The sequence below is a fragment of the Oncorhynchus clarkii genome, chromosome 23, assembly GCF_045791955.1.
Source record: "Oncorhynchus clarkii lewisi isolate Uvic-CL-2024 chromosome 23, UVic_Ocla_1.0, whole genome shotgun sequence".
Classification (NCBI taxonomy): Eukaryota; Metazoa; Chordata; class Actinopteri; order Salmoniformes; family Salmonidae; genus Oncorhynchus; species Oncorhynchus clarkii.
In genome coordinates this window covers 52335366-52347755 of record NC_092169.1, presented here as the reverse complement: position 1 = coordinate 52347755, position 12390 = coordinate 52335366, and the positions used below count along the sequence as shown (strand labels likewise).

Sequence of the window (12390 nt, the reverse complement as noted above, 5' to 3'; positions counted from 1 at the left end):
AGGAGTCCCAGAGAGAGACTACATCTTCTAGTGTTCATGTTAATGATGTTCTCAATGTCTTCCATCTACTCTACATGCTTACAGATGACCTCAGGAACGAGAGGGGTAAGTAGCGTCTTCAGATCATCACTTTGTTAGAATGACGTGAAGTATTTTACATATTTTCTTTTGCTGAGCACAAAGGGCCAATCGGTAGTTGAGACATCCATTTTTGGACTTAGACGAATGATATGTGTACCCATTGATTCTTGAAGAGTATAACACATAAATGATTAAAGAGCTTAGTTTAACTGTTATACCCCCTCAGATGCCAAAATATAAACTTGTTTTAAATCAAATCAAATAGTTGTCGTCACATGCGCTGAATACAACAAGGTGTAGACCTTATCGGGAAATGCTTACTTACAAGCCCTTAACCAACAATGCCGTTTTAAGAAAATAGAGTTAAGAAAATGTTTACTAAATAAACTAAATAAAAAATATGATTAAAAAAGTTACACAATAAAATAACAATAACTAGGCTATATACAGGGGTACCGGTACCGAGTCAGTGTGCCGGGGTACAGGTCAGAGGTCATTTGTACATGTAGGTAGGAGTAAAGTGAATATGCATAGATAATAAACAGCGAATAGCAGCAGTGTAAAAACAAAGGGGGGGGGGGTCAATGTAAGTAGTCCGAGTGGCTATTTGATTAATTGTTCATCAGTCTTATAGCTTCGGGGTAGACGCTGTTAAGGAGCCTTTTGGACCTGGACTTGGTGCTCCTTTACTGCTTGCCGTGCGGTATCAAGGAGCACAGTCTATGACTTGGGTGACTGGAGTCTTTGACAGTTTTTTGGGCCTTCCTCTGACACCACCTAGTATATACTGTATAGTCAGGTCCATAAATATTTGGTTATTATCAATTTGGCTCTGACCGCCACCACAATGGATTTGAAGGGAAACAATCAAGATGAGCTGAAAGTGCAGACTTTCATCTTTATTTTGAGGGTATTTACATCCTAATTGGGTGAACAGTGTTAATTACAGCACTTCTTATATGTGGTCCCCCTAATTTTAGGGTCTCAAAAGTAATTGGACAAACTAACATAATCATAAATTAAATTGCGAGTTTTAATACTTGCTTGCAAATCCTTTTGCGGTCAATGACTGCCTGTAGTCTGGAACCCATAGACATCACCAGATGATGGGTTTCTTCCCTGGTGATGCTCTGCCAGGCCTTTACTGCAGCTGTCTTCGGTTCCTGCTTGTTCTCAGGGTGTTTTGCCTTCATTTTTACCTTCAGCAAGAAAAATGTATGCTCAATTGGATTCAGGTCAGGTGATTGACTTGGCCATTGCAGAACATTCCACTTCTTTGCCTTAAAAAAGTATTGGGTTGCTTTTGCAGTATGTTTCGAGTCATTGTCCATCTGCACTGTGAAGCGCCTTCCATTTTGTTCAGCCAAGTTTTGAAGCACTTGGCTGAATCTGAGCAGATAATAACATTAGCCCTAAACACTTCAGAATTCATTCTGCTGTTTTTGTCAGCAGTCACATCATCAATAAATACAAGGGAACCAGTTCCATTAGCAGCCGTACATGCCCACCCCATAACACTACCTCTACCATGCTTCACAGATGAGTTGATATGCTCCGGATCATGATCTGTTCCTTCCCTTCTCCATACTCTTCTCTTCCCATCATTCTGGTACAAGTTGATCTTTGTTTCATCTGACCATAGGATGTTGTTCCAGAAATGTACAGGCTTTTTTACATGTTTTTTGGCTAACTCTAATCTGGTCTTCCTGTTTTTGAGGCTTATCAATGATTTACATCTTGTTGTAAACCCTCTGTATTTACTCTGGTGAAGTCACTTTGACACCGATACGCCTACCTCCTGGAGGGTGTTCTTGATCTGGACAACTGTTGTGAAGGGGTTTTTCTTCACCAGGGATAGAATTCTTCTATCATCCACCACAGTTGTTTTCTATGGTCTTCCAGGCCTTTTGGTGTCCCTGAACTCACCAGTGTGTCCTTTCTTTTTAAGAATGTGCCAAAAGTTTGATTTGGCCACACCGAATGGTTTTGCTATCTCTCTGGTGGGTTTGTTAAGATTTCTCAGCCTAATGATTGCTTGCTTCACTGGCAGTGACAGCTCTTTGGACTTCTTATTGAGGGTTAACAGTAACAGATTCCAAATGCAAATGCCACAAATCAACTCTAGACCTTTTATCTGCTTACTTGTAAATGATCTAATGAGGGAAAAGCACACACCTGGCCATGGAACAACTGAGCAGCCAATTGTCCAATGACTTTTGGTCCCTTAAAAAAAGGGGGGGGGGTCAACATAAAAATGCTGTAATTCCTACACTGTTCACAACATTTGAATGTAAATACCCTCAAATTAAAGCTGGGAGTCTGCACTTTCAGCTCACTTTCATTATTTAATTTCAACTCCAATATGCTGTGGTAGACAGCTAAAATAATAATAACTTGGTCAATGTTCAAATATTTATGGACCTGACCGTAGGTTCTGGATGGCAGGAAGCTTGGTCCCAGTGATGTACGGTTACTGTCAGATGCCAAGCAGTTGGCATACAATGTGGTGATGCAACTGGTCAGGATGCTCTCGATGGTACAGCTGTAGAACTTTTGTGGATCTGGAGACCCGTGCCAAATCTTTTCAGTCTCCAGGGGAGGAAAAGGTGTTGTCTTGCCCTCTTTACGACTGTCTTGGTATGTTTGGACCATGATAGTTTAAGCGCGCACTCCTGAGGGGCCCAGTATTGAGGATCAGTGTGGCAGATGTTTTGCTACCTATCCTTACCACCTGGGGTGCGGCCCGTGGTAAGGGTAGGTAAACAGGGAACCCAGGGTCCTTAGCTAGTGATGAGCTTCGAGGGCACTGTGGTATTGAAAACTGAGCTGTAGTCATTGAACAGCATTCTCACATAGGTGTTATTTTTGTTCAGGTGGGAAAGGGCAGTGTGGAGTGAGTTTTAGATTACATCATCTGTGGATCTGTTGGCGCGATATGCAAATTGGAGTCGGTCTAGGGTTTCTGGGATGATGGTGTTGATGTAAGCCATGACCAGCCTTTCAAATTACTAAATGGCTCTTTATTTACCCCAATGTTTGTAAACATGGCATCCATAGCTCTGTGTCTATGAATTTGAGAGTGACATTTCTCCAGCCCCTCCCTCAGCTTTTACCAAAACAACAGTGGCTGGGATCACACTTTGATATTGTTTCAGCTTCAGATTGGCCCTAGATGGTCCTTGTGATGTTGGAACAGTGGTATGAGACAAGGGCTGAGATTCAATTCAAGGCGCATTATAACGCAGCACACTATGACAGACTTTTAAAGGTAGTTTGAGTCGACATGTTTACTATGAATGTGATCTCTGTGAATGCCGGTGGAAAATGCCTTTAAAAGTGCTTTGTCAGATGTGAAGTGCCCTGCGGTATACTGCACACATTGGATTGAATCCCAACCAAGAAGTCCCAGAGAGAGACTACATCTTCTAGTGTTCATGTTAATTATGTTCTCACTGTCTTCCATCTACTCTACATATTTACAGGTAACCTCTGGGACCAGAATAGTAAGTACAGTCTTCAGATAATCACGTTGATAACATTATTTGAACCACAAAAAGTAACATTTTCTTTAATTTACTGACTTCAAGTAGGAAAACACTTTAAGAAGGTTATTTACAGCTCATTGAAGATGTTAGTTCTGATGTTGGAACATTGTTATGAGACAAGGAGTCCCAGAGAGAGACTACATCTTCTAGTGTTCATGTAAATGATGTTCTCACTGTCTTCCATCTACTCTACATGTTTACAGATGTCCTCACTAGGAAGCTAAGTAAGTAGTGTCTTCAGATCATCACTTTGCTAGAATTATGTCAACCATATTATGTTTTTAACATTTGAACTGCAATCCAGGTCATTTGTCTCTGCTATTAGTTGAAGCACATGGATATTCACATTAATCGGTTGTATAAATAAACAAAATATCTGACATTGTATTCCCATTTGAACTTTGCTGTACTTTCAATGAGTTGAAAGTGCAGTGATAGACATTTGGGTGACAACCAAACAAAAACATCTAACATTGTTTTTCCACTGTCATTTGGTTGTGATTTTAAATGGTTGAAAACCTAGTGATAACACATTGGAAATTCAACTAACTTTTGCCAGTCTTTACATATACTGTAGGTTGTAATCTCATTGATCAACATCTCAACCAAATATTACCCAAATATCCACATTGAGATTACGTAGTTTGCCCAGTGGGTAGTTTCTGATACACCTGGATCACTGATAGACCAGTCCCATTTATTTAATGAAATTAAGAGGTGGTGGTAGGGTAGAATATCTTCATTGGAGAAGTTGTCTCACAGAGGTACGCTGGACTCATTTAGGTGGTGGAACTCAATTAGGATTTGTGATGTTAGTGAAGTGATATGAGACAAGGAGTCCCAGAGAGAGAGACTACATCTTCTAGTGTTCATGTTAATGATGTTCTCACTGTCTTCCATCTACTCTACATATTTACAGTTGACCTCACTGGGAAGCTAGGTAAGTAGTGTCTTCAGATCATCACCGTACTAACATTATGTAAACCAATGCCTCTTCCATGTAACTTCTAAAGAAGTGGAAAACACATAATGTTGTTTACATTAATGTTCCCTGACTTTTATCATATTATCTATGTCTACAGAGGTTGAAAACAATCCCACCAGTAAACTGGGTAAGTATTGTCCTTCATATCTCACAATCTTCAGATCATAGATTGATGTTCTAGAACAGGATGTGTTGAGGCTGTAGAGGCCCACTAGACTAGAGAGAGGTAGTATCTGATATACCTGGATCACTGATGGATCAGTCACATTAATGTTGATGTTCTAGAACAGGATGTGTTGAGGCTGTAGAGGCCCACTAGACTAGAGAGAGGTAGTCTCTGATACACCTGGATCACTGATGGACCAGTCACATTAATGTTGATGTTCTAGAACAGGATGTGTTGAGGCTGTAGAGGCCCACTAGACTAGAGAGAGGTAGTCTCTGATACACCTGGATTACTGATGGACCAGTCACATTTAATTAATGAAATTAAGAAGTGGTAGTAGGGTAGAATATCTTTACTGGAGAAGTTGTCTCACAGAGGTACACTGGACTCAATTAGGTGGTGGAAGTCAATTAGTATTTGTGACATTAGAGAAGTGATATGAGACAAGGAGTCTCAGATCATCACTTTGACAGAATTATGTGAACCATTTAATAAAGGCTATTCATAATCCAATTCAAAACTTATGTTGAGGCCCCAAGGTGATATCGCCGTCAGAGGCGACTTCAAAGTAATCCCAAAACAGGGAATACAAATCTCTGATAGGGTAAAAGCACGTTTCCAAAACACAGATCATTTTATAGGCTACAGAGTCCATCCATGATCAGAACAAAATAGTCAGATTTAAAGAGAAAACATAATGGTGTATAGTAGCATTTATTTTTTTGTTCATGTTTGGTCAAGACTAGTATGGTAACTCCAATACCTGAGTCCTAGCTGACCCATAATGTATGGTAACTCCAATACCTGAGTCTTAGCTGACCCATAATGTATGGTAACTCCAATACCTGAGTCCTAGCTGACCCATAATGTATGGTAACTCCAATACCTGAGTCTTAGCTGACCCATAATGTATGGTAACTCCAATACCTGAGTCCTAGCTGACCCATAATGTATGGTAACTCCAATACCTGAGTCTTAGCTGACCCATAATGTATGGTAACTCCAATACCTGAGTCCTAGCTGACCCATAATGTATGGTAACTCCAATACCTGAGTCTTAGCTGACCCATAATGTATGGTAACTCCAATACCTGAGTCCTAGCTGACCCATAATGTATGGTAACTCCAATACCTGAGTCTTAGCTGACCCATAATGTATGGTAACTCCAATACCTGAGTCTTAGCTGACCCATAATGTATGGTAACTCCAATACCTGAGTCCTAGCTGACCCATAATGTATGGTAACTCCAATACCTGAGTCCTAGCTGAACCTTGATGTATGGTAACTCCATACCTGAGTCCTAGCTGACCCATAATGTATGGTAACTCCATACCTGAGTCCTAGCTGACCCATAATGTATGGTAACTCCATACCTGAGTCCTAGCTGACCCATAATGTATGGTAACTCCAATACCTGAGTCCTAGCTGACCCATAATGTATGGTAACTCCATACCTGAGTCCTAGCTGACCCATAATGTATGGTAACTCCAATACCTGAGTCCTAGCTGAACCTTGATGTATGGTAACTCCAATAGCTGAGTCCTAGCTGACCCATAATGTATGGTAACTCCATACCTGAGTCCTAGCTGACCCATAATGTATGGTAACTCCAATACCTGAGTCCTAGCTGACCCATAATGTATGGTAACTCCAATACCTGAGTCCTAGCTGAACCTTGATGTATGGTAACTCCAATACCTGAGTCCTAGCTGAACCTTGATGTATGGTAACTCCATACCTGAGTCCTAGCTGACCCATAATGTATGGTAACTCCATACCTGAGTCCTAGCTGACCCATAATGTATGGTAACTCCAATACCTGAGTCCTAGCTGAACCTTGATGTATGGTAACTCCAATAGCTGAGTCCTAGCTGACCCATAATGTATGGTAACTCCAATACCTGAGTCCTAGCTGACACATAATGTATGGTAACTCCATACCTGAGTCCTAGCTGACCAATAATGTATGGTAACTCCATACCTGAGTCCTAGCTGACCCATAATGTAAGGTGACTCCATACCTGAGTCCTAGCTGACCCATAATGTATGGTAACTCCAATACCTGAGTCCTAGCTGACCCATAATGTATGGTAACTCCAATAACTGAGTCCTAGCTGACCCATAATGTATGGTAACTCCGTACCTGAGTCCTAGCTGACCCATAATGTATGGTAACTCCATACCTGAGTCATAGCTGACCCATAATGTATGGTAACTCCATACCTGAGTCCTAGCTGACCCATAATGTATGGTAACTCCATACCTGAGTCCTAGCTGTATTTACTATTTTGCCAAGGCAACGGCTTCTCTTCCAGGGTTCCAAACTCAAAACAAAAAACAACAATAAAATCCATACTTTACATAACACTATAAAATACAATACAAAACAAATAAAAATGTCTGTCTCTTCACAGTCCCCCGTTGTGCTGCAAGATGTTTTATTTTTTAACCAGGTAGGCTAGTTGAGAACACCTTTATTTAACCAGGTAGGCTAGTTGAGAACACCTTTATTTAACCAGGTAGACTAGTTGAGAACACCTTTATTTAACCAGGTAGGCTAGTTGAGAACACCTTTATTTAACCAGGTAGACTAGTTGAGAACACCTTTATTTAACCAGGTAGGCTAGTTGAGAACACCTTTATTTAACCAGGTAGACTAGTTGAGAACACCTTTATTTAACCAGGTAGGCTAGTTGAGAACACCTTTATTTAACCAGGTAGGCTAGTTGAGAACACCTTTATTTAACCAGGTAGACTAGTTGAGAACACCTTTATTTAACCAGGTAGGCTAGTTGAGAACACCTTTATTTAACCAGGTAGGCTAGTTGAGAACACCTTTATTTAACCAGGGAGGCCAGTTGAGAACACCTTTATTTAACCAGGTAGGCTAGTTGAGAACACCTTTATTTAACCAGGTAGGCCAGTTGAGAACACCTTTATTTAACCAGGTAGGCTAGTTGAGAACACCTTTATTTAACCAGGTAGGCTAGTTGAGAACACCTTTATTTAACCAGGTAGACTAGTTGAGAACACCTTTATTTAACCAGGTAGGCTAGTTGAGAACACCTTTATTTAACCAGGTAGGCTAGTTGAGAACACCTTTATTTAACCAGGTAGGCTAGTTGAGAACACCTTTATTTAACCAGGTACACTAGTTGAGAACAAGTTCTCATTTGCAACTGCAACCTGGCCAAAATAAAGCAAAGCAGTGTGACACAGACAACAACACAGAGTTACACATGGAGTAAACAACAAACAAGCCAATAACACAAACAAGTCAATGACACATTAGAAAAAATAAAGTCTACATACAGTGTGTGCAAAAGGCATGAGGAGGTAGGCAATAAATAGGCCATAGGAGCAAATAATTACAATTTAGCAGATTAACACTGGAGTGATAAATGAGCAGATGATGATGTGCAAGTAGAGATACTGGTGTGCAAAAGAGCAGAAAAGTAAATAAAACAGTATGGGGTTGAGTTAGGTAGATTGGGTGGGCTATTTACAGATAGACTATGTACAGCTGCAGTGATCGGTTAGCTGCTCAGATAGTTGATGTTTAAAGTTGGTGAGGGAAATAAAAGTCTCCAACTTCAGCGATTTTTGCAATTTGTTCCAGTCACTGGCAGCAGACAACTGGAAGGAAAGGCGACCAAATGAGGTGTTGGCTTTGGGGATGATCAGTGAGATATACCTGTTGGAACATGTGCAATGGGTGGGTGTTGTTATCGTGACCAGTGAACTGAAATAAGGCGGAGCTTTATCTAGCATAGACTTATTGATGACCTGGAGCCAGTGGGTCTGGTGACGAATATGTAGCGAGGGCCAGCCGACTAGAGCATACAGGTCGCAGTGGTGGGTGGTATAAGGTGATTTGGTAATGTCGTGGAGGATCGTTGCACTTATGTTTGTTCCTCTCTATCTAATCTTTATAATGGTGTCCTGCTCTTTCCATAATAGAGCATGTATTTAAGTGTCACCTCCTCCTCTTTGCCATAAGCCCTTATGCACTTTAAGGCACGTATGGCTTCAGCCATTACACTTACGTCTGTTTAATCTTTGGTTTCCTGTCCGCTTTCTGTTTGTGGTCTAATGTATACCTATCTTTGCTCAATAGTGTCATATCTGTCTCTATATGTAACAATAACTACAACAGTAACAAAACGGATGGCACTGTGATAGACTGTATCCAGTTTGCTGAGTAATGTTGGAAGCTATTTTGTAGATGACATCGCCGAAGTCGAGGATCGGTAGGATAGTCAGTTTTACTAGGGGAAGTTTGGCGGCAGGAGTGAAGGAGGCTTTGTTGCGAAATAGAAAGCCGATTCTAGATTTGATTTTGGATTGGAGATGTTTAATATGAGTCTGGAAGGAGAGTTTACAGTTTAGCCAGACACCGAGGTATTTACAGTTGTCCAAATATTCTAGGTTGGAACCGTCCAGGGTGGTGATGCTAGTCGGCGGGCGCGTGCGGGCAGCGAACGGTTGATATGCATGCATTTGGTTTTACTAGCGTTTAAGAGCAATTGGAGGCCACGGAAGGAGTGTTGTATGGCATTGAAGCTCATTTGGAGGTTAGTTAGCACAGTGTCCAAGGAAGGGCCAGAAGTATACAGAATGGTGTCATCTGCGTGGAGGTGGATCAGGGAATTGCCCGCAGCAAGAGCAACGTCTTTGATATATAGAGAGAAAAGAGTCGGCCCGAGAATTGAACCCTGTGGTACCCCCAGAGGTCCGGACAACATGCCCTCCGATTTGACACACAGAACTCTGTCTGCAAAGTAGTTGGTGAACCAGGCGAGGCAGTCATTAAAAACCAAGGCTATTGAGTCTGCCGAATAAGAATACGGTGATTGACAGAGTCGAAAGCTTTGGCCAGGTCGATGACGACGGCTGCACAGTACTGTCTTTTATCAATGGTGGTTTTGATATTGTTTAGTACCTTGAGCATGGCTGAGGTGCACCCGTGACCGGCTCGGAAGCCGGATTGCACAGCGGAGAAGGTACGGTGGGATTTAAATTGGTCAGTGATCTGTTTGTTAACTTGGCTTTCGAAGACTTTAGATAGGCAGGGCAGGATGGATATAGGTCTGTAACAGTTTGGGTCTAGGGTGTCACCCCCTTTGAAGAGGGGGATGACCGCGGCAGCTTTCCAATCCTTGGGAATCTCAGATGATATGAAAGTGAGATTGAACAGGCTGATAATAGGGGTTGCAACAATGGTGGCGGACAGTTTTAGAAGGAGAGGGTCCAGATTGTCTAGCCCAGCTGATTTGTACGGGTCCAGGTTTTGCAACTCTTTCAGAACGTCAGCTGTCCGGATACGGGTGAAGGAGAAGCTGGGGAGGCTTGGGCGAGTAGTTGCAGGGGGGGGGGGGGGGGGGGGGGGGGGGGAGCTGTTAGCTGTTGGCCTGGGTTGGAGTAGCCAGGAAGAAGGCAGGCCAGCCATTGAGAAATGCTTATTGAAATGTTCGATTATCATGGATTTACCAGTGGTGACCGTGTTACCTAGCCTCAGTGCAGTGGGCAGCTGAGAGGAGGTGCTCTTGTTTTCCATGGACTTTACAGTGTCCCAAGACTTTTTGGAGTTAGAGCTACAGGATGTGAATATCTGCTAGATAAAAAATTAAGCCTTTGCTTTCCTGACTGACTGCGTATATTGGTTCCTGACTTCCCTGAACAGTTGCATATCGTGGCCACTATTCAATGCTATGGCAGTCTGCCACAGGATGTTTTTGTGCTGGTCAAGGGCAGTCAGGTCTGGAGTGAACCAAGGACTTTATCTGTTCTTCGTTCTGCATTTTTTGAACGGGGCATGCTTATCTAAGATGGTGAGGAAATTACTTTTAAAGAATGACCAGGCATCCTCGATTAGAAAAGTCTGCTCACAGAAGTGTTTTAAGGAGAGTTTGACAGTGATGAGGGGTGGTCGTTTGACCGCGGACCCATAGCGGATACAGGTAATGAGGCAGTGATCGCTGAGATCCTGATTGAAAACAGCGGAGGTGTATTTGGAGGGCAAGTTGGTCAGCATAATGTCTATAAGGGTGCCCATATTTACGGATTTAGGGTTGTACCTGGTGGGTTCCTTGGTGATTTGTGTGAGATTGAGGGCATCTAGCTTAGATTGTAGGACTGCCGGGGTGTTAAGCATATCCCAGTTTTAGTCACCTAACAGAACAAACTCTGAAGCTAGATGGGGGGCGATCAATTCACAAATGGTGTCCAGGGCACAGCTGGGAGCAGAGGGGGGTTGATAGCAGGCGGCAACACTGAGAGACTTATTTCTGGAGAGGTTAATTTTTCAAATTAGAAGTTCAAACTGTTTGGGTATAGACCTGGAAAGTATGACAGAACTTTGCAGCCTATCTCTGCAGTAGATTGCAACTCCTCCCCCTTTGGCAGTTCTATCTTGATGGAAAATGTTGTAGCTGGGTATGTACAGTGCCTTGCGAAAGTATTCGGCCCCCTTGAACTTTGCGACCTTTTGCCACATTTCAGGCTTCAAACATAAAGATATAAATGGCCAAGTCAAAGTCCAGACCTGAATCCAATCGAGAATCTGTGGAAAGAACTGAAAACTGCTGTTCACAAATGCTCTCCATCCAACCTCACTGAGCTCAAGCTGTTTTGCAGGGAGAAATGGGAAAACATTTCAGTCTCTCGATGTGCAAAACTGATAGAGACATACCCCAAGCGACTTACAGCTGTAATCGCAGCAAAAGGTGGCGCTACAAAGTATTAACTTAAGGGGGCTGAATAATTTTGCACGCCCAATTTTTCAGTTTTTGATTTGTTAAAAAAGTTTGAAATATCCAATAAATGTCGTTCCACTTCATGATTGTGTCCCACTTGTTGTTGATTCTTCACAAAAAAATACAGTTTTATATCTTTATGTTTGAAGCCTGAAATGTGGCAAAAGGTCGCAAAGTTCAAGGGGGCCGAATACTTTCGCAAGGCACTGTATATCTCAGAATTGTTGGTGGCCTTCCTAAGCCAGGATTCAGACACGGCAAGGACATCAGGGTTGGCGGAGTGTGCTAAAGCAGTGAGTAAAACAAACTTAGGGAGGAGGCTTCTGATGTTGACATGCATGAAACCAAGGCTTTTTCGATCACAGAAGTCAACAAATGAGGGTGCCTGGGGACATGCAGGGCCTGGGTTTACCTCCACATCACCCGAGGAACAGAGGAGGAGTAGGATGAGGGTACGGCTAAAGGCTATCAAAACTGGTCGCCTAGAGCGTTGGGGACAAAGATGTCTGGGCTGGTAGAATAGATTCAGGGCATAATGTGCAGACAGGGGTGTGGTGGAGTGCGGGTACAGCGGAGATAAGCCCAGGCACTAAGTGATGACAAGAGAGGTTGTATCTCTGGATAAGCTGGATATAATGGGGGAGGTCACCGCATGTGTGGGAGGTGGGACAAAGGAGGTATCAGAGGTATAATGCGTGGAACTAGGGGCTCCATTGTAAACTAAAACAATGATAACTAACCTAAACAACAGTATACAATGCATATTTGCATATGAGAGAGACATACAGTGAGGCATACAGTAATCACAGGTGTTGATTTGGAGAACTAGCTAAGACAATAACGGGTGAGAGAACA

The 12390-nt window shown here is 42.4% G+C and overlaps 1 protein-coding gene across 1 annotated transcript in view; it reads left to right on the top strand.

The window, feature by feature from the left end:
* Positions 1-12390, top strand: part of LOC139381580 (butyrophilin subfamily 1 member A1-like) — a 56157-nt gene that overhangs the window by 29283 nt on the left and 14484 nt on the right. The window contains exon 7 of the mRNA XM_071125223.1: positions 2866-2889. Within this exon, the coding sequence (XP_070981324.1) occupies positions 2866-2889 (24 nt within the window). The remainder of the gene's footprint in view (positions 1-2865; positions 2890-12390) is intronic.